This window comes from Pithys albifrons, chromosome 6, assembly GCF_047495875.1.
Source record: "Pithys albifrons albifrons isolate INPA30051 chromosome 6, PitAlb_v1, whole genome shotgun sequence".
Taxonomy (NCBI): domain Eukaryota; kingdom Metazoa; phylum Chordata; class Aves; order Passeriformes; family Thamnophilidae; genus Pithys; species Pithys albifrons.
The window spans coordinates 7,174,511-7,198,400 of NC_092463.1; the positions used below are offsets into that span (position 1 = coordinate 7,174,511).

Below are 23,890 nucleotides of genomic sequence, written 5' to 3' on the forward strand. Positions count from 1 at the left end.
TAAAAGCTCCATGGTAAGAGGTGGAGAAAGGTCTTCAGAAATGCTGAATATCTCCTGCCACTTGTAGTTTGGTTTTTATTCAAGTGTCAGCCTTCAAGTAAACACCCTTTTCTAACTAAGTAGGAATCTTTCTAGATTCCAAAAGCAAGCTACAGATAGGCAGCATCAAACACAAAGTTCTTTCTGACTTTGTGGTTATACAAAATATTCACAACAGGAACAGAAAACCCAAGACAGGCCTATCCCCAAAAGCTGAAGACAAAAAGTTTTATCTGTGGAGTGTCCTGGCTCACCCTAGAAAATAACTTCCATCTTTGTTCTGGTGTCTGTCAAGGCCTGGACAAAAATTTTTCAGTAGAGAGGAGCAGCCACTGTAGTTTCAGTGAAGTAACAAAGCACAAAAATCAAGGAAGACTGAGTAGGTGTCATCTCCTCCCTTTAGCCACAGCAATGCCAAGCAAACTGCAAAATAAACCTATCCCTTCTTTGCCCATGTTGTTGATTACTGATGCTACTTCTCCTTCCATGCTTTTAATAGCTCTCAACTTCACACAGCCTTTTGATTTACTTCCTCCCCAAACATTACAGCATCACTGGTTCAGTACCATGCTGGAAATAGCTTTGCTAATGAACTTCTGCCCCTTCCAGCAGAGACAGAAGGGAGAAACTTCTCCCCTTCCAATAGAAATATTTTAACAATATTAAGACACGCTAAAACTGGTGTTTAAGTAGACTGCAGATAGCAGCACTTTGAGACTAGTTGATGGTAAACCCTTCATTTTTCAACAGTTACTGTTTCAGCTCCCTCTCATAACCATTAAGTCCAATATTTTGATTGAGGTATCAAAACTGGATCCAAACCATCTATTTTATGTATCTATAGTAACAGAGACAGACATATAAACACACACACAACTCCATTACCTCCATAGATTGGAAACTTTCATTGTATATGCTGGTATAGCCTTTTTCTTTTGCAAATAAAGTTACACTTTCAAACTCTAAACAAAATCTTTTTAAAGCAATATGAAGCCTTAAAGAAAAGACACCAACTTACCTGCAATACAAATTTCTGATCTATGTACTTTTTGGCAATGCTTGGCTGAAATTCTTGGCTTTCCAAAAATCGTATGAAAAACTCATATACAAGCTGCAAAAGAATAAAAATAAGGTTAATTTAAGACTTGATTACTCTTCATATGTTATAAAATTAAGTACTTTTTCTCATGGAGCAAATGGTTAAAACATGGAAAATATTTTCCTCCTTTATCAAACTGCTACCTCTTAGTTGGAATTAATTACATGAGCTTTTAAAGATGCTTTTGCTTATTTAACTCCAGTCAAAGACATTTCATCACCAAGAACAGGCACTGCCATCTTGTAATGCTTGTTATCATCTTGTAAAGCTTCCTAAAGTAATTGGAAAGCACATTTCAACTGCCCTCTGCACTGGTAAGTCACATCAAATACAGACATTACAATTCTGAAACGGTTGGTGAAGCAGTTGGAAATATTTAAATTAAATTAGAAACTGCTTAGTGTTCTACTACAGCTTGAAACACAGAAGAAGAATACAAACCAGAATTTATTCAGAAGTTCCTAACTTACTGTAAAGATTAGCCTCGGGGCTGGAGAAAATCTGCTTATTCTCATGCAATTCCATCTCTACCTAAACTATTCAGTGGGGCAGCAACAGACTTTTCATTTAGTGGAGGAAAAGAGCACCATAAAAACCAGGCAACAAGGAAGTGAAGTGAAACAGAGACTGCTGTGGCCTCCTAAGACAGCAGCTCTGATCTGTCACTGATAATGAGCCACCAGCCAGCAAATCTCTTTGCTGAACCTTTTCATAAGGTGCAGCCATTGAAAACTTGCTCGTTTCTGTCTTCAGTGAGTATGAATATCGATACTGAAAGGAGAATGGAAGCTGAAAAATTACATTTTTAAATGGTTTCAAACTTTTCCATGACAACAATATGCTGCCAAACTGCTGCTGCTACTTTATGTCAGTGTTCTGTGACTTCTCAAAGGAAGCGATAGGAAATCAAAAAAGGGGAGAGAGGTTTAGAAATAAGATGTGAAAAAAGTGACAGCTTACATAACTAACATTGAATCATCAGGAAATCAACTCCATCTACTCCTCACAAATACTTTGGTGAATTTCTCCCTGACAATAGTAAGTCATGCACTGGGTAAGAAATTCCACCATTTCCATGTAAGTAATGACTTTTAAAACTACAGCACAAGTGTCACTGAACATCAGGTAAGAGCCATGTATGGCTGTGCTGTTTCCAGGCAGGCAGTGCTCTTCAGAGCTGTCTTCAAGCTTTTAAGATTCTTACTTTTTGTGAAATTTAAATATAAATGAGGGGTGAACCTACATTTCAACAGACTCCAATTTAGAGAGCACAAAAGAGTGAAACAAATCACTCACAGGCAAAGGGTTGTGCACACAACTGTAAAATACAATCCCTGTTTCAGGCTGAGATCAATTGTGCCCCTCTGCTCAAAGAAATTCCCAGACAGCACAAATAGATGTTACTCATGCAAACTTCTTAATTTACTACCAGTGTAACTCATTGTCCTGACTGACACATGCAGGATGTGTATCTGTATTTTCAATAAAGAAATTACTGCTTTAGCAACAACGATGTTTGCTTCAAAATTAGTTTATGTTCTTGGTTCAAAATCATAGAATCATAGAATGGTTGTTCCAAACCCCATGCAACCTGGACCTGAACATCTCTAAGGATCCTGGATAGGGCATCCACAGCTTTTGTGAGCAACCTGTATCACTGGTTCCCTATCTTCTGAGTGAGGAATTTCTTCCAAAAATGTAATCTAAATCTCTCCTCTTTTACTACAAAACCATTCCCCCTTGCACTGCCTGTCAGTGCAAAAGTCACTCTCCCTACTTTTTATAAGCTCCCTTTCAAGTACAGAAAGGCCACACTGGGGCTTCCCCAGAGCCTTCCCTTCTCCAGGCTGAACAATCTCAGCTCTCTCAGCCTGCATTTGCAGGAGAGATGCTCCCTCTGACATCTTTGGGCCCTCCTCTGGACCCACTTCAACAGGTCCACAACTTGCTTGTGTTGAGGACCCCACACCTGGACATAAGTTTTGACAACTGAACACAGAGGAAGGGATGACACTCAGCAGTGAGGATCCTACTACAAATACCTCAAAACAAACCTTGACTCAAGCAGAGGAAGAAGGACTTAGGGATGTGGCTTATTCTTCATTTTTCTGATCAGCTGCCAACACCTGTGCACTTTTGCATGAATATAAACTGCCCCAGCAAAGCAAAACTGCCACAGTATCATCCCCACAATGCCCTTGCTTAAGTTATTGAAAAACACTTGTGCAGCACAGCAGTATGGAAAACAAAGTAATTTTTAAATCAGTGAAGGAAAACAGCAATATGAGGGACACCATCAATATAATTTTTAAAGAAAGCTTTAACATTCTGCAAATAACAGACAGTTCTCTATCGTCTCTGCAGGCACTATATCATAGCCATGAGCAGGATTAATAAATGTTAGTGTCTCACAGACTAATAGGTCTGATCCACAGGTTAAAAAAAAAGCTGAGAAAATTATTAGCTACATTAAGCAATGACAAGTATTTCTTTTGAGGCAAATAATCCAAAACCTGTAAATGCGGCCACGATGCCTCCAAGGTGGGCTCATCTTCTTCTGGATCAAATTCATTGCTGTCACTAGGTGGGAGAGTTCTGAAGATATTGCAAGATACCTGAAAAGTGAAAGAAAGAAGGATGAGATCTGCTCTTCAAACAGATATTAGATTTGAGGGCTGTGTATGTGTGCACCCACTCTAACAAAGATCAGAACAGGGCTAAGGAACCTGCCATTTTACAAACCTGCCACCATCTTTTCTTCTTTCCAGTGACATCCCAGTGTTACCTGGTTTGCCACTACATTCCAGAGGAGCCCACCAACATGGAATTCCCAATCCTGCTGGGCTGTTTAGGAGTTGTAGGAAATACCATCAACATGCATTTACAAGTGTTTTCATACTACACTTGGTTATTCTTCTTTGCACAGAGAAAACATTAATGATTAAGGTCTCATCTGTCAGCACTTGTTAAGAGCTGACACTGCTACCCACACATTAAATGCCTGGACACCTCATGCCAAGTACAGAACTTGGTAGTAAATGAAAGCAAATAATAGTATTTGCTCGACACTTAGCCTACATCTTATTTCATGGTTGGTTCGCTTTGCTTAATCTTATTTAGAGGTACTTTGGTGAGACCGCTTGGCTTTGTGAGGTTCCTGCTATCAGCCAAGACTGAAGCAGAGTGCTTCCCTGGGTTAATTAGAGTGCTGAATGGAGCGTACAGCTTATTATGCAGCAAATCTGATAAACTGCAAACATGCTGTAGGGCCCTTTCTGCACCTGGAGGGTGATGATGTGCCTTCCTCGCACTCTGATCCTGTGCCTTTGACCCATCTCTAAGCTGGTTAATCAAACAGCTGGGAAAAGCAGCCTGTTATCTCCTAATCTATACATGACCCCTTCACAACAGTTCAGACAAACTAAGCTATTTAAGAAACGAAACTAGTGTGTTCTTCAGTGTCCTTATTTATTTTTCCAGCCTTTTGCTCCTGCATTTGCTTTAGTCTATAAGGCATATTTTCAATATGTTGGCAACATAGTAAGAAAGGGCACTTTAAAGCCACAGTTTAAATACACTCCAAATACTGATAAAACTACATTAAAATAGTGATTTTTTTAGAATTTGCAAGAGAAACAGAACAGATTCAGGTGCTGCATAAACAGAAAGATGAAACAGGGAAGTGTAGGAAAGCACACGTGGTGCATACAAGTGAAGGATGTTCACTCAACACAAGGGGAAGACAAAAGAAGAGCAGGGAAGGCAAACGAGTGAGCACAGAAAATAAGAGGCCCCGCTGGTTTGTGCTAGGACTTCTCCCTTCTGCCACAAGAGGGTGTGTGCCACTGCACTTCCAGGCTGGCAGAGCAGCCCTCCCTCTCCCCGTAAATCTCGTGTTCTCAGCCGCATGGCTTTCAGCCTGCAGAGATACAGCACCAGCTACAGCCTGTGCTGGTCGATACCGAACCCCCCTGGCCCTGTGCCCACACCCGCCAAGCGACTGCCAGCATTCATTAGAGAGGCTGCTCTTCTCCCTTCTCCCTTCCCCGACTCACTCACTTTTCTCCAGAGCCCCTCCATGAAAAGACAATTCTTGTCTCATGAGGGGTCAAATAACCATTCCAGGAACACACACATTACGGTTTGCCTTTCCTCAAGGATTCCTGAGCTCCTCCTTCTGCTATCGCTGATATGAAAAAGCAGGGAGGGCGATCAGAATTAGCAAGATAGAGCTGTTCCTGTGGTAGAGCACAGGGGGAAAGAGGGTAGACAACCCAAAGGATTCCCAAGTAGAAAGGGGGAAATGTACCTTGGATCCAAATATATGGGATTCTAAAATACTTACTACTCAAGCATTTTCGGTTAATGCTTCACAGTGAAAAAAAAAAATCTCAGTTTTCTCAGTATTTGGGCCAAAATAGGAAACTAAGAAAACCAAAGACAACTTTTTTTTTTATTTTCTGCTTTATACTCCATTTGAATCAAGAATTTTTTGGCAAATTTAACCACACACATATTATTGAAACTTGCAGTTACAGATCACAGAAAACCTAAGTACTGATCAGCTGTTTTGCTTAGAAACTGGAACAAATAGTGAACTATGGCACAAGTAAAACCTGAAAGGAAAAGTAGATACTTTCAAAATGAAGAGCTAAACAAAGATAAATTCCTATAGGCTTAATTTAAGTCAAACCAACCCTCGAGCAGCCAGAGCCTTACCAGCATGCCAAAATTATGAAGAGTTCAGCAACAATTAGTTAAAAGCCAGCACTGACACCTGGATCTTGACCTTGGAACAAAAATCAGTATGATTTCCAGAGAGTGCCTATTAAAAAATGCCAGTCTCAAGACAACTCAAAAGCCTTTCTTTTACATAAAAAACTAACATGCAGGAGTAAATGCAATGCAAACTATAATATGGTCCTGGTATTCAGTTTGCTCTCTTTAATTTTCTTTTTTGCATTAGAAATAAACATAAGCTACGTGGAGCCAAAAAATGGAGATATTCTCCTGAAGAGAAGAGACAGAACAGGTTATCTTTAAGTGATTTCCCCAGGTTATCATAACTTTAAAAGATAATGTGTGCCGTTACAGTTACATTAATCACCACAACGCAGCACGACAGCTCATTTACATGCAGTGTCAATTTATAGCATGCTTATCTAAATCAGTAGCCTCTGGGTGGTTAATGTTTATAAGTCTCTAAGGGAGAAGCAAAGGCAACAAGTTCTTCCATGCATGAACTGCCCAGCTGTACATTGGAGACTCTGACAGCCACCACACTAAGATGGGAATACACTACATCCAATCTGGAAGGAATTTCTCTCAGATAGGCATAAGGTAGCTATTTAGCATTTATCCCTGGGCCCAAGCAGCATGCCAAAATTCCTTCAGCTGGAGAGCTGAATCATTTCTCTCCTGACCTCTCTTGGATCATCAAGCCAAAGGACATCCCTGCCAGCCTGCACAGACAGTCCCTGATGATTCCTCTCCCACAGCCAACACAAATGACTATTGATCAATACTGACTTCCGTCTGCCACTGGATTAGGAACATCTCCAAGCCCAGATGATATTTTTGTAAACTCTAATATACTCTGATATTCTAGAAAGTTGTATCATGACAGATGTCCCTTCTCTGTTCTCTCCAAAACATCTGCACACTGTCCTCCATGACTGTTCTTTCCAGAAGCACACACCAAACTGGGTGTAGGAAAGAACATCCCAGCTACCCTGCTATGCAGAATATGAACACCCAAGTGCCTGCAAGCAATTTAACAAAGCAGTTAAATCTACCCATTGGCACTGAATCTGAAATTGCCAAGATCAAACAGGAAATGCTAAAATGACAGATTTTTAGACTGGAGATGCCCAGAAACCTCAAGCTCTGTCAGTGTGTCTGTCAGGCACAACCCACAGAATCACAGTGTGGTTTGGGGTGGAAGGCACCTTAAAGGTCACCTCATTCCAAACCCCTGTCATGAACCTTTCACTAGACCAGGCTGCTCCAAGTTCCATCCAACCTGGCCTTGAACATCTCCAGGGATGGGGCATACACAGCTTCTCTAGATAACCTGTGCCAGTGCTTCACTGCCTTGTGAGTAATTTCTTCCTAACATCTGATCTAAGATCTAACTTCAACCAGAAGCAAGACAAAAACTCTCTCAGACAATTACAAGTTAATGTCAATTCATTAAAAACAAAGAAGACAGGGAAGGCTGCCCTGATACCCTCAAAGAGAGGGAGCTGCAAGTTCCGAGCAGATCTGATGACTGGTATCTGACAAGGTAGAAGTATAAAATTATGGACATATAGCTGAAAGCATCAGACTTCAAGAAAGCTTTGATTTTATCACCACATTTATATTTGAAATAACTTTAAGAAAAGAAAGCATGACTAGGCTCAAATCTGAAGTAAAAATAATGTTTTGAGAAGTCCTCTCTTTGTCCCTCATTTGGAGGGCTATAAAAATGACAACCTGTAACAGAAACACTTCACAAATTCAATTGCAGCTGAGCACTCCTACTCTGTGCTGTTTGAAACAAAGATTTTTATCAGTAATGGTTTTCCTGAATGAAACCTGAAAAGCAAACAAACACACACACTGGGAAGTTTAATACATTCTCTACATAAATCCAGGATAAGTGAATACTCATGTAGTTCACAGGGTTCTCAAAAATATGTGGAATCATCCAAATAAACCCCACGTACATACAAAATTGAAAGTCAGTATTTCTGCACACGATGTTTAAACTGCTGTGCATAATAACAACATACAGTAACAATAAAGTGTAATTAAGCCATAATATGAAGCCATGCTAACCTGGAGACAACACTGGCTCCTGGAAAAGACACTGAACTTGTCCTTCTGAAACATTTGCATATATGAGGCTTTCAGTATTGTTTGTAGATTTACATATTCCAGAGCCTGAAGCAAATACTGCAGTCACTCGGTTATAATCTCTCTGTAAAACTTGCTGAATTATTCCCAGAAGTTTGACTAAAGTACATCTTGCAAAATGTAATATCTTAGTTTATCTTAGAAGATTATAAATGATTCCACCAGCTCTTTTCTCCTAAGGTTTTAATATTAATTTAACTACAGCACTGATTTCAAGGTTGAATCTGCTTGATTCCCCACTGTCTCTTCTTAAACCACCAGATCTCTCTTACATCTCTCTCTCTCTATATATATATATATATGTGTGTGTGTTTGCATATGCAGTGTCTATCTATATATAGGTATTTTAATATACATATGACACTTCTCAACCTCTGTGCTGTTAAATGGAAAAACAGAGCTCCTGAACCCAGGAAGTTGTTGGTTTCTCTGTTTGTTTTTAACCCTGTGATTATTTTTGCTTCCTTCCTTTAAACCTCCCACTGTGCACAAGTGCATTGGGGTATGTATAAAAAGCCAGACCATCTCCCTCTTTTTTTCCTGCACGTTGCTGTATTAATTTATTGCCATTCATTCTGGGAAGAGTGCACTGTACCAGGAATTCCTATTAAGGTACTCATGATAGCAATCCACAATGCTCAGGTCCTTTTCTGCACCACTGCTTGTCTGAACATGGTCTTTCAGGGCTTACTATTATGTGCTTTCTTCTTGCCCAGCAGTGTTACTTCTGATTTGGCTGCATCAAAATGAACTACAATGGATTATGAAACAGTCAACAATCCAGATCACAGGCTGGGGGCAAAACAGTCCTTCTTCATCTTTTCTTTACCTCTAAATCTTCTAAAATTCAGTCAATAACCTGCAACAATTTAGCTCTAGATCAGGGCTCCTAAACCTGTTAGTTTACCATCCCCCACTCTGGTGGTGGTAGCAGCTTCCCAGAGAAGAGCAAGCAGCAAACCTGAGATCCTTGGGTGATGCTTCTCTTGGCAGGGAACTGCAACAGGAACAAGTTTGTAGAATGAAAGAGCTGCTGCTCAGGTGCAGTGTCCATACCACATGTGTTTGGAGGGAGGAGTTTCTTTCTAGTGATCTCTTGCACTGAAAAAAGCATTAGCTACATTTCAGCAGTGCATGTGTCTCGGTTTGAGGGGAAAAAACCAAAATGTTTTACCCACAAGCAGGGGAGGGGCCTCCTCCATCATAATCACACCACTCTTTATCAAATTTAAGAAAAGGAATTTTAATACAAGAAGGATAACTGATATATATATATATATATATATATATATATATATATATGTATGTAAACAGACTAGTGCAACCCACTCCCCCAACACCACAAGAGAAAGAAAAAAAAAACCAAAACAACAACAAAACCCAGCAGGTTTTCCTCCGGGAGAAAAAGGTTATACTTAAGTGTTGATGTCACGGCCCGGCTGGCTGCAGAGTGAGTTTCAGTCCCTCTCCAGCGAGACAAACGAGCAGTGAGCTTTCAGATGGACTCAGTCTCTTCCCCCTGTGTTCCCCGTCCAAGAAGCAGAAAGGTACGAGCAACCAGCAGCAAATCCAAGGCAGGCAGCAACGCGGCACGAAAAGTAGTCCGAGGTAGGCAGCACCAAGACAGCCAGGAAAAACCCAGCAGTAACCAGCAGGGCAGCCTGCCTCCTTCGAGCCCCCACTCCCCCGTTCCGCCGAGCCAAGACTGGGGAGAATATCCAAAAAAAAACCCAAAAGAGACAAACCTACCCCCACCCCAGCGATCAACAGTTAACTGCTTCTTTTGTTAACCGCTGGCCTGGGCAGTTAAGTGGCAGGGGAGAGAATTTACATAATAATCCCAAACTACAACAGCATGTTTTGTCTAAAGGGAATCCAATTTACAAACCCTGAGACCTCTCACAGAATCATGGAATGGTCTGGGTTGGAAGGAAACCTAAAGATCATCTTGTTCCAACCCCCCTGCCATGGGCAGGGACACTTTCTACCAGATCAGGCTGCTCAGAGCCCCATCCAGCTTCACCTTGAACACTTTCAGGGATGGGGCACCCACAGCTTTCTCTGGGCTGATGCTTCATCACCCTCACAGTCAAGAATTCCACCCTAATGTCTAATCTAACTCTGCCCTCTTCCAGTTTAAAGCCATCACCCTTGTTCTAATCTTGTTCTCTATCACATGAATTGAAGTGGATGATGACACAATCTGAATGAGAAGGGTTAGCACAGACCAATTCCCAGGCAGGATCCCGAGTACACCTTCTCGCTGCTGGAAACTGAAGCCCTGAAATTCCACTGTAGGTCACCTAATCCTGCTCATCTCGGGGTACCCTACTAGTAACCCCATTCATCTACCTCTGTGTAACTAAGTTTTGAGATGATCCAATGGAAGAGTTATTTATTAAATGTGTGCCCAGCTAATCCTATACAATACATAACAAATTATAGCAGTAGCTCAAGTATCTTGGACAAATTAAAGCACAGGACCAGCAGGAAGAGCCTCTCACCTCCAGAGCAGGCACCAGATCAAGTGAAAGCCTGCCAACACAGGCACTTGAACTCTAGACAGCATTACAAAACTCAGACTGTCTCAGACTGCAAAGTAAAAAACAGAACACAAACCCCAAGAAAACAATCCCCCAGAGATTTCGTGTTATGTTTGTCTACTGAGACAATGCTCGAAAGGTACGCAAAAGGTGATGCGGCCAAAATGAGGTGTGGGGATATTATTATTATTAGTAGTAGTAGTAATAGTAGTAGTAGTAGTAGTATTAATATTATTATTAGTATTATTGTTGTTATTATTATGATTATTATGATTATTATCATCGTCGTCGTCATTATTATCATTACATTATAATATTATCATTATCAAAGTACTTCTTGAAACAAGAAACTCTTTTGCCAGTTTATTTCCTGGCTTTAGACCCAGTCACTGTACTATTATGCAGACAAAGGTGATGGATTCAAGGCCTAAGCAACCAACTGCAGGAATAGTGGATATGGGTAAATCTAATTACACACTGTCGGGAAAAATTTTAAGGGACAACTGCTGCAAGAGGAGCTGCCTCCAACTGATTTTTTGAGAGGAGCACAGAACATCAGAGCCACTTCTTTTAATAACCATTGTGGGGTTTGTACGAACTGGGTTTACAGAGAATGTGAATAACAAAAACATCTAACAAAGGTATTTGGAAATAATACATAAAAGAAATCAAAGTTCGATTTTCCCCGTGCTTCTATAGAACTTATAAACACTCACATTAAAGAAACGGGAAGAGAATTTAAAATACTATCTGACTTTTACCTACTTTTTTTTAACAATAGCATGCTTGCTCCATCATGGCTGCACCCACATGACCATGTTTGGATCAAAATGCATTTGGGGGTGTCAAAGGACACTGCACTCCCCTTTCAGTATTTCAGATGGCTTCAAAACAATCTCTTCCACTTCTACTGATTCAAGTTCAGTTTAAGATTAATTCCTAAAATCTTACAGAATTCCTCAAGTGCTATAAAATTCCCATTAGAAAAAAGACATTATTTGTCAATTTTTGTGAGAGTCTATTATTTCATTTATTTCCCTTAAAGTCAAAATGACATACCACATTACACTTTGCAATCCAATACAAGAACCAACAGGAATATACACACAGGGGGTTTGCCAAATTAAAAAAGTAAGACTGCAGAAAAATCTCTATCCAAGAACATTTTAATACAGAAAACCCTAAACAGGATGAACATATAGCAACCACCATGTCATACTGAGTCATAAGATACAGCTAAAGCTATAGAAAATAAAAAGATTCATAATGCATATGAAGTCTAACAGCCAGAACACTTCCTAAAAATAGGGTCATTAACATACTAAAAAAATCATGGCTTAACTAGATATTTTTTATCTTTAACAAGTCTGTCACAAACAAACTCCTGAACAGGCTCTGCCCTCACATCTGTTGAGACAAACCTGCAGTAAAAGGAATGCAATCCCTCCAGATTTATGTCAGTAGAAAGAAGAGACAAAAGGGGGGGGGGGGGGGGGGGGGAACCAACCAGACTGTGACCTTTCAAATGCATTTTTTGTGTTTATTTGGGTATTGATTTAACCAAGTTTCTCTCCTTGTGTTGCTCAACACAGTTCCTACACCACATGACATCTGATGCTTCACTTTGGGTGTACAGAAATTACAGTCTTACTTTAATTGATTTGTCATTACAGAGAAGATAAAGATGACAATGGGAAGCCAAAAGCATTTCATCCCTTAAAGGAGAAAACAAAGTATCTCTATCCTCTCTAAAAGGTGTATCTCTAAAGAGTTTCACGGCCATTTCCTAGGGTCTGGTAGCCACTTATGGATGTTGTGTAAATACCTCAGTAAATGTCAGGGGCTGGGCTCACAATTTTTGGATAATGAAGTAGGAGAGCTCAAAGGTTGCTCACCAGCAAAGAGATTCACAGATTTCTCAGTTGAACAGCTTGTCAATTTTTCCCATCCAATTTTTTAAATGAAATAAATCAGTTTCCTCAATCTATGTCTAAACACCCAGAAAACACAACCAGCTCTACTAGAGACAGCCCTTAAGATACCACAGATAACAGCAAACATTCATTTCATTCAACTACCACTGCTTAATCTCCCAGCAAAATCAGTATCATTAGTTTAAGCCTCCACATTTTGCTCAGACAGGAACAAATTTTAGATTAAGTGTCCAATTATTGGTTCATAAAATCCTGATACTGGCATTTCCTTCTTTAGCAGAGTGTGACTTCATTGGCAAGGGCCTTTTTCCCTAAGACTTACCTAATTCTAAACAGTGTCATCTGCCCTCCTGAACAACACATCAAACTGCAGGGGCAGCAAAGCCCTCAATAAATCTCTCCAGCTCGTGGCCATTAACACAAATCCCAACTGCCCTTCCCATTAGCTGATACTGATGGCAGTGACAAGGCCACTGCAACTTGCTTTGGTGGCCACGAGTAACTTCAATTTTATTTTATTTTATTTTTCTTAGCCAAACACTGTATCAAGCTAAATAGAGTTGTTTAATGTAGTAGATCTGCACACAGGCTGGCAAATAGCCAAGTGATTTCACATTTAACTATATACCATATCACATCATATGCTCAAGAGAACAACACAAAAATATGTGATATTGCAAATATGGATAAAGGTTTTAGAGGCATGAATTTCAGATGGTTGATATAAGAAACACCCATGAGCTGTGCTGGCTACCACCAATGACTGTTTTTCAAACCCTTATGTCAAAATACCACTCCACTTTAGAAGCAATCAGAAGTCTCAGATCTTTGGAGGAATTTTACTTGTAACCTTTTTCTAGCCTGGTATCTACAGAGCCAAACTCCTGTCAGGTCACAAACAGAGATCACTGACATACACAAACATTATAAAACCTTTAAAAAAAAATGTCTCTTCCACAGATATAATTCAGAAAATATTCAAAAAAGTAAGATGAGAAAACACTTTAACCATTAATCCTTCTCTATAAGTATTAGTAACTTTTAAAGTATCAGTTTCAGACCAATGTGCTGCTTTTTTTCTGCTCTTAAATGATGCCAAAACTCACAAAAGAGCTTTTTTTTTCTCCTTCACCTCCAAATCATGGTATCTCAAAGGGCCAAACAGAAAATATTAATTCCTAGATTGATGAACACTAAACATAAGGAGAAGGGACCTTTCAAAGGGACAAAGAACACCTGGGCTCCATTTTGATCAGTTTTAAGATCCTGGTCTTTCAATCAAAACACTCCCATGACAATTGTGGCAGGCAGGCAGTGGGGACACTGATTTGGTCAGGACACAGCTACTGCTGTTTTCTTCACTATTATGACACGTGTGAGATGGTCACTGTGACAGCTCTTTTGCGAGCACAGTTGGGGACCTTGGAGAAAATCCCCAGAAGCAGTGAAGGATTTTGCACTCACAAAGTCAACTGTGCACAGTTAACTCTGTCTCAGAGTATGATCAAATCTGCTTGAAACAAGAAATGCTCTTACTGCAAAGGACAAGTTACATCAAAGATGAGGCTTCAGCACAAAGCGAGTCTTCACCAGGCAGTATGTGCTGAAAACTTACACTATATAGTATTGTAAGCCTGGCCTTTCCCTCTAGAGCCCATGAAACTGTGCTCAGAGTGCTGGAGAAGTCTTGCTTTTATAGGCAAAGACAAGGAGGGGGAAAAAGCAGTTTTCCCAAACAGCCTATACCTGTAACACAGAAAAAAACCCCAAAGCACCAAGGCCCTGGTCATGTGGCCTAGCAGAATAATAGAATCATAGAATTGATTGGGTTGGAAAAGACCGAGATCATCAAGTCCAACCCTTGGTCCAACTCCAGTCCCTTTACCAGATCATGGCACTCAGGGCCACGGCCAAGCTCAGTTGAAAAACCTCCAGGGATGGGGAATCCACCCCCTCTCTGGGCAGCCCATTCCAATGACTGATTACTTTCTCTGCAAAGAATTTTTTCTGATGTCAAACTTCAATTTCCCCTGGCAGAGCTTGAGCCCGTGCCCCCTTGTCCTACTGTTGGTTGCCTGGGAGAAGAGACCAACCCCCACCTGGCCAGAACTTCCCTTCAGGGAGTTCTAGACAGTGCTGAGGTCACCTCTGAGCCTCCTCTTCTCCAGGCTAAACACCCCCAGCTCCCTCAGCCTCTCCCACAGCGCTTGTGCTCCAGTCCCTTCTCCAGCCTCGTTGCTCTTCTCTGGCCCCGCTCCAGCCCCTCAATCTCTTTCCTGAACTGAGGGGCCCAGAACTGAACACAACACTCAAGGTGTGGCCTCACCAAGGCAGAGTACAGGGGAAGGGTCACTGCCCTGGGCCTGCTGGCCTTCGCATTCATTGGGGTGATCTACAGAAATCATTCATGCATCTGCTGTGGATTCACTCACAAAAAATTCAATACCAGAGCACAGCATCCTGTGCACATGGAATGCAGCCACCAGAGTGCTTTGCCAGCAGCACATGCACCAAAGGCACTGCTGGTTGTGACAGGCACAGCTGGGGGACTCCAGCTGTCCAACAGCTCACACCTTCATCACAGCACAGGGGGCTGCTGCAGGCCAGAGTTTCTATAAAATGTAAATGATATAACTTTCTCAGAAAATTCTTCAGGGAAAACATATCCCCTTCCCTGAATCCTTTTTATTAGTACAAAATCCAGGTTTGGGCAGTCAGGGGTCACTGGGCAGCCACACACAGGACTTGGGAATATTTGCAGTCCTCCTCTGCTTCAGCAGACTGGTCTTGAAGAGGACACATAACTTGGGTTCAGCATTTGGAGCCCAAATGCTGGGCAAAAGAAAGCAGAGTGAAGAAGGCCATGATGCAATGAAAGGAAAAGAGGAGAGTTTTCCATCAAAAATGAAACTGAAATTCCTGAAGCTCCATTAGCAAGTATGTATGAAATCCACTGGAAACATTCAGGCCATACCTTTATTTCCAGTGAGTCCCCCATGCCATAGATATGGAATATATTTAAGGAAATTATTTAAAACCATGATTTTCAAACTCTAAGCAACACATCATTTTCTTAGGATAAAAACTGTGGTGTGAATCAACACAAGTGACTGCAGGAACAGTAGGAGATGCTACCAAAGAGGGTTTGCATTTCTTTTACAGTTCAAGTTTAGCTGTTTCATAGATTGTAACTTGTGATTCAAATTGAACTTTATGAGCAGTTACCAATCAAATTCATGTTTCTCAGGGCCCAGACTAAGACAACACTAACTTGCAGAGTTTTTATTCAACAGATGTTGCTGCAGAAAACAACTATAACCAAAGTCAACACAAGACTATAACCTCAGTAAGAGCAATGCTAAAAAAATTAACAAATTCTCAGAGGAGGTAAGTTTAGACGCCTCTGCTACTGAGTGAAAAAGTCCCCCGTTTTTTTTAAGTTCTCTGTGCATCACTGTCCTGTCTATGCAAGGGTGTGATACACTGTTTATCACCAGGGATATACAGAAAATTAAGACATTTGCAAAGCATTAAGATACTACAGTGTAGCACCAGCTCAAAAACTGAGCAAAGAACTAGTCATTCTGTATTCTGACGGAATTTGGGTGCATGAGACCACATGCTGAAGAAATAACACAACAGACTGAAAAGCAGCTCGTTCAGAAGATTGGTCCAGTGCAGAGGAGGGAAAGGGAGGGTGGGGGAGAAGTGGAAGAATCTGATCACATAATTAAAGGCTTTCTGACAATGCACACACACAGACAAGTCATATTAGGACTTTTTCATATACCCTTAAATTCTGGGGTTTTTCCCTTCATGCTTGGTGGTTCTGTCACAATTTACAGCTACTTTTAAGTATTACAGACAAGCAACACAGGATGTATCTGTGTGTCAGAAAAGAAATGAGGAGCATATATAATGTAGTGTCAAATCTATTGATTTTTTTTCTTAAAGCACACAGCCAGTGGATTCCATGATCACACAGCACCATTAGCAAACCATCATCACCAAATCTATACTTAGCTAATTGCCTTCTCATTTAGGTAATGCATTTTAACAGTTGTGTGGTAGCACAGAACAAACACTTTAAAGCAGTGATTGATTTTGCCAATCCAATGAACCTTCACCATGTAGCATCTGGTACTGTTTCCATTTTTACACTGAGAATACCATTATTTGGCAATTCATATATACATGATATGGCTTTATTGTTTAATCTTCCTCACTTTAATGGCAGCTGCTAATGGATCCACACACCACAATCAGGAAATTTTCACAATGATCCTGTGCAATATATTTAGCATTTATTATTTTAGAATTATTATCTGTGCATACTTTAAGCTATCTCCACCTAAAACAGACATCCAAGAGCTTGGAGAAAGTTCAAAGACAGGTAGAAACTTGCAAAAATTATTCCATTATTTCTACTAGGAAGGAGAGGGAGGGCAGGTGAGAGGAAACATAATGGACTCTGATTTTACAGCTTTCTCCACCAGGAAGCAATCCAGGTTTCCTTTCATACATTTGTGACACTATAAATAACCATCATCTACTTGATTTTAATTAATAATATATAAAAATTAACATTTTTGTCTTTGGAGAATTATCCCCAAGTGACGTCTAGCAGCAAATACAAACCAAAGGCCTCATTTAATTCACCTGCTCCAGGGTTCAATTTCACCCACAACATGCAGCTGGAATTGCAAGTGGATTTAAAGGCACCGTGAGAAAGAAGGAACTCACCATTCTAACTACTTCAGGGTAAGTCTGCTCTGTCAAACAGCCTCTGCTTATTGTGATGTAGTCCACCAGTTCATTAAGAGTGGAGCGCTTGTATTCTTTCATTTTAAGGTCTGAAAGCGTGTCCATGAAGTCAAAAATGACACAGCACTGTTGAAGTTTCTTTAGGAACAGTTCAGGCTGCTCTGAAGATGGAACGTCTATGAAACAAGAAAGGAAATCTTTGTGAGTCTGGCATCTTATTATACAAAACAGGATTTCTTTTTGAAGATCAATTTCAAAGGAAAGCAGCATTCATACAGTTTTTGTAAAACAGAGTTCAGATTAACATACGAACCACTCACAGGACTGTTACTGTGTGTCGGAGACCTCCAACATACAGTACAAGTAATTTAATCATCACCTGCTATTAGGAAAATAAAGTTCACCAAGAAAGTCCAGGCTGAAGCAGAGAATGCCAACACAAAAGCATTTAAAATTTAATTTTACAATATACCACTCCTTGGGCTGGAGGCTGGCACTCACCATTGTTAACTTACACTCCAAAAAGGGATGAAAGAACTGTCAAACACATCAAGCTTGATTAATTTGTATGTCTAAAAACACCATGTCAATTATAACCCTACATGAATATACATGAATACATATATATGAATGCACAGCAAGACTGCAATTCCACAAACAGGTTTTTAGATTCAATCATTACCCCCACGCCGACACTTTCCACAGCAAAATCAAATTTACTGAAACACAATGAGGATTATTTTGCTTTACTGTGAACACACAACATGCATCAATAGGAATATTTTCACCAAAAAATAGTATGTGCTTGACCAATAAAGAGAAGGTACTGTTCACTATTTTTGCTCTGTTTTCTTAATTCTCTGCAGATAAAAAGACCTAATACAATAATAAAAGGAATGTCAGCATCTTACTGGTTGGTTAGTATACCAAATGCATCAAAAGAATAAACTGACAGCTTCCTTTATCCAGTGTTCATGTACACAAGAGGCCAACAATAGCAGAAAGTTGCAGGAATGAAAAACATATTTTTATTCTGAAAATCTGCACTTCACTTCCCTTGATCTGCCTTTGGTTTTTTAAGGCCCCAATGCCACCTCGGCACCAAAACTCCAGCAAATGACCTTCCAAGTCAGAATACAACACACAAATGAAATTTCACTGATCTCAAACAGAAAAATCTTAATACTAAAAAACTGATGTTTATGTCTTAAAACTTAGACATACCAATCTAAGATGGAATTTCTTATTGCTGACACAAGAATATGTCAAGGTAAGGAATACGTGGTAAACACTGAAAGCTCCTAGTCATTGTATGGTAGCTTTAAGGAGTTTTAAGGTTTAAGGACCATGAATCTGTTTTAATTAAACACAGTGATTAAATTTAATTAAAAACAGTGCTTAAACACCGAAAGGAATAAAGATGGAATGTAGTATTAATAAAGATGCAACAGTTTATTCAACTTCTCACTGTTCACAGCGCAGCAGTAGTGACAGGATTCAAAAGGTAGCAAACAGCATCTTCCAAAGAGCCACCAAAATCTTGGTGAAGTTTAAGGGATGCTGTCAGGCAGCACACACCGAGCTCATATTCATTAGGGCTGTGTGAGCTCTGTGACATCTGTGTTCAAAGGAAATGAAGGTGTAGGAGAAACATGGTACAGTTATGACACCACATTTCACACCACTGGAATTGGCTACAATCATCTGTGGCACAGAAGATGCAAGAAACCTGGTCCTGCAGAACACCAACAAGAGCCACACAGGAGAAGAATCCTGTGGAATACTGAAGGGCCCTAAACCAGATCACCATAAAGCCATTCCACTGGCCAGGTCTCTCTCACATGTTCAGACACCTCAGAGCAGGCAGAGCTGAAACCAAAGATGAGCCAGGGGGACAGAGAAACTCATCAGCCTTCACCCATTACACAGAAGAGCACTTTTCACAACTGTCTCAGGCTGAGCTGGCAAAATGCCAACTGCCCAGTACAGAGTCAATCTCCTTCCCCTTCCCAAAAGCTGAGAAAAGGGAGAAAGGGAAAAAACCCCCTCAAACTTGACTGATGCTTTAACTATATATATATTTATACAGAAAATTAAAAGCAAACTACAATACAACACACACTTACACAAGTTATATATCACAACAATTTTCTACCTCCCACCGAAAACAGATTCCATCACTGTAGATCCATAAGCACCCCAAAAGACACTTAGCAAGAAACAGAAAGTATAACAACAAAATGTTTCTGCTTCCCTGAAACTCACACAACATGCAAGTAGTGGCAGCAGCAGCAGGGCCCAGGACAGCAGGGCAGCAGCTGCATGTCCTGCCTCTACTTTGGCCATGATGGAACTGAGTGAACACCTCCCATCTTGTAGCCCTACCTCAGGTTCGTGTCATCTGGTATGAAATGTTTCTTTGGTTGCTTAAGTCAGGTGATACCTGTCTCTCCTAATCTATGTAGATTCTCTGAGCCTGCTAATTTGAGGCCTGACTAAAACTACCACAACCACCTTCCTGAAGTTACAGCCCTGCAGCAGATAAATGGCCTGGGAAGCAAAGTCCCTGTGACTGCTTTCTGGACCACAGGCATTCAAGTATTACAGAATTCACTGTTGTTAACAAGCAGGCAACAGTTAATTGATTAACAACTTCTTCCAAAAGAATCTAAATAAAAGCTGAAGAGAAAAAAACCCATTAAAGCATGATTGGTTACAATTCAAAAGTACTATTTTTAAGACCTCTTTCTTATACTATCAGTAATACACCACAGACCTTGAAAAGACGTAAAAGGTATCAATAAAATCTCTGTTGTTACATGAGCATAATGAGGTTTTGGTTGCACTGTTGTACACGACTCATATGCATTTGCTTTGACCAACAAGGACATTATAATCAAACAGGCTGAGATCAAATGGGAAATCCATTAAGATACAATTCAGCACAAGTTAAAACCAGACTCATATATATGACTCAAGATTATACTAATTTTAAACAGAGCTGGTATTAAATAAAAATTTTAGAATTACTAAAGCATTAAAATAAGTAATAAAAGTTTGTTTTGTTTTGTTTTCTCCAGTTAAGTATCTGGAGGTGTGGGAACAAAATGAGAAATATAATTAAATTCTTCTCATGAAAAACCACTCCAGAACACTTCATGAAATATATGAGTCTAACTTCGTCAACAAGCCATATGAACCAAAGGGGCAAACAAAAAAACCCAAACCACAGGCAACCAAAAACCCACAAACAAACAAACAAACCCCAAAACCTCAAAGTCCCACAAAATAAAACCCAAAACCAAGCCAATTGTTCTGGTCATATCTGCATTTCTTTATTAACGAAGTTGCTACTCACATTAGAGAATAAAACCATAAGAAGTTTCACTCAGCAGTTTCTCATTATTCTTGGGAATTTGGGGTGCCTTGGGAACAGACTAGCACCTAATGCCTGGGGGGAGGTTATACTTGGAAACAGAAAATTATATGAAAGTAAATATACTGAAAAAATTAGGAGGTCCTAAGACAAGAAAAGGGCAACATCAATAAATAAAATCAGTATTCAAGCCTTCCCACAGAGACTGTGCCTTTGCTGGTTTGGGGTTCTGAGGGGGTTACTTTTTGTGGTACTTGGGGTACAGACCTACAGAGCCCCACAGCAAAGCTGAGCTCCTGAACACAATGACTTGAAAAGAAACACACAGTTCCTTACAGATGTTCACAGTGAGCTGATGAAAAGCAGCAAATCATTTTCTTCTCAGCAGATACTCAGAAGTTTTCAATGAATTCTGCACCATTTTACTCTTGTGCTAACATGCAGTGAAACATTAAGGCCCTCAAATTTAATAATCTCCAAAATTACCATTGTATCAACTTTCAGAAGAAAAAACTGAACATTGAGCAGCTGCTCTAATAAATCTGTGTAAATACATATAATACTTTAATAACCTATGAAATAAAATCAAAATTACACTATTAAATGGCATGTGTGATTTATGTCCAATGGACAAAGGAGTATACATTTATTAAAATCAAAATCTAAAGGAAGATAAACTTCCATCTGGATGACTGTGAGAGCTCTCCTCATTTTCAGAAGGTCTTTGCAACAATTTAATTTTCGGCCTTGTCAGTTTTCTCTTTAGCCATTTAAAGCTGTACAGAGCTTTTGAAATACAGTGAGTATTCACAGATTCAAAGGGAATTGGCTTACTGAAGGCAAGTGCTAATACATCTGCACAGTGATCATCAAGATAGAGTCTTTAACAGCTTCAAGTTTTTATAAAGTTATCAAAAAAAAAGACAGAAAGTGCTGTAATTCTTTTTTTTTCAGACATGGACTAACAGTTTTTACAGCAAAGGCTGAAGTACTAATCCCAAAATAGCCAAAGCAATTCCGTTTCTCTCTTAATAGCCTAGTCCCAAAATAATCCTAATCCAACCAGTCCATCCCTTCTCATCAGCCTCTGCTTTCTGCATCCTTTTATCAATTAAAGACATAAAACTTGATAGCACACTTTTACTGCAAGTCTCTAAACATACCAATGTTTATACAGTATGCTTATTTTAATTAAAGTAATTTACAAGTAACTCATTTTGGATCACAGAAAGCAAACTGTGCACCAGAGAACAGAGCTATGGCTCTCCTTTCCCTGGCACGTGAACAGGCAAGAGAAGGGGCAGCACCTGGATCCTTCCCTGACCGCTCCACCCTGCAGTTTTGCAGTGAAGGGTATAACCAGGGGAAGTGATGAAATGAGGAAGGGGGCAGGGATTGAGCTGCTTAAACCAGCAACTGTGAGGAAAAGCCACGGGACTGCAGACAGGGCAGCACAGGGCCCAGAATCACACAAGGCAAACGATGCAGACTCCATAGGATCAGGGCAGTGCCCCTTCCCCTGTACTCTGCATTGGGGAGGCCACACCTTGAGTGTTGTGTTCAGTTCTGGGCCCCTCAGTTCAGGAAAGAGATTGAGGGACTGGAGCGGGGCCAGAGAAGAGCAACGAGGCTGGAGAAGGGACTGGAGCACAAGTGCTGTGGGGAGAGGCTGAGGGAGCTGGAGGTGTTTAGCCTGGAAAAGAGGAGGCTCAGAGGTGACCTCAGCACTGTCTAGAACTCCCTGAAGGGAAGTTCTGGCCAGGTGGGGGTTGGTCTCTTCTCTCAGGCACTCAGCAATAGGACAAGGGGGCACGGGCTCAAGCTCTGCCAGGGGAAATTGAAGTTGGAGATCAGAAACAAATTCTTTGCAGAGAGAGTAATCAGGCATTGGAATGGGCTGCCCAGAGAGGGGGTGGATTCCCCATCCCTGGAGGTTTTTAAACTGAGATTGGCCGTGGTCCTGAGTGCCATGATCTGATAAAGGGACTGGAGTTGGACCAAGGGTTGGACTCAATAATCTCGGAGGTCTTTTCCAACCCAATCCATTCTATGATTCTACCCTGCACCCACATATGCAATATCAGAATGTTTATGAATAATTAAAATCAAAATGCCCTCAGAATAACTATCAAGTCCAGTAGATACATTACTGGTATTCATTAGCTTGATGGTGACATTTGCATAAAGAAATAGCATCATCTACTTACATGATAGTAAAAGAAAATACCACCCTGAACACGAAAAATAAAAACACATCCTGAAACCAAACCAGAATGGGGAAGAGAGATTAATAGTTACTTTTTTATTCACATTAACTTTAAGCACTTCCTTACAATGCCCCAAAATCTGAGAACTCTGTCTTCACTCCACTTTTGAGTTTGCTTCCTCTTTCAACTAAATAGCAAAATTATGACTTTCCCTTTCAACTTGATGAAGCATTTCCTCAATTTTTCTTCAGTTTCTGTATCATCCAGGACTAAATAAACCTAGGACTATTCTTCTTCTAGTTAAATAAAGTTTCTTTGTGACAAAAAACCTCCAAAACCCCAAAGAAACTTCTCCTGCTTCGCTGCCACACAGAAAGCCACCTCACCCAACATAACCTGCACCAAGGACCTACCTGCATAAAGCAGAAGCTGTGCATAAATCTGTCTACATCTATCCCTCACAAATCACTATGGAGATTTTATTTTGTAACAAGTTACCTTTTCAGTTTTTCATTCAAATAAAACTTGCAAATTTGATTTTGAAAGCCTCTTGATTTTCTTTGAGAAGGTCAAGAGAAGGTCAAGTGACACCAGCTCAAAGCTCTCACTAACTCACCCCATTTCTATGGGCCACTTCTCACAGCACAATATTGGTTCTAAGATCTCAAGAAGTACAAATGTTTGCCCTCTTTTTCTTATACGCACTTCTTGAGAAAAAATAATCACTGTCCTGATAGCATTCATTTAATTTTCCTGCCTGGCTGTCAATATTATGAATGCTTTGCCAAGTCAGTAATCACTCTTTTGTAACAGGTGCTTTATTCAAAGCTGTTTTCCCAACCCATTCTCTATACTTAATAATTACACAGGCAGGGCAGCAGTTCAGGCCCTGTGTTACAAATATGTAAAACCCAACCAGTGCAATTATTCCCACAGCAATAAATACAGTGGGACAAACTCAAGCTGACTTTCATGAGTGAACACGCACACGAAAAACACAACAATAACATACTCCAGCACACCCAAAC

The 23,890-nt window shown here is 40.3% G+C and overlaps 1 protein-coding gene across 5 annotated transcripts in view; it reads right to left on the minus strand.

The window, feature by feature from the left end:
• Nucleotides 1-23,890, minus strand: part of PPP2R5E (protein phosphatase 2 regulatory subunit B'epsilon) — a 76,283-nt gene that overhangs the window by 12,700 nt on the left and 39,693 nt on the right. For 4 of the 5 annotated variants that reach the window (XM_071557333.1, XM_071557332.1, XM_071557331.1 and 1 more), the window contains 3 exons: nt 17,259-17,455; nt 3,652-3,753; nt 1,058-1,150 (listed from right to left, as the gene is read on the minus strand). In XM_071557333.1, coding sequence (XP_071413434.1) covers nt 1,058-1,150; nt 3,652-3,753; nt 17,259-17,455 — 392 coding nt within the window. Of the gene's footprint in view, nt 1-1,057; nt 1,151-3,651; nt 3,754-8,999; nt 9,135-17,258; nt 17,456-23,890 lie in introns of those variants that run through there. The other variant, XM_071557334.1, reaches the window with a different exon arrangement.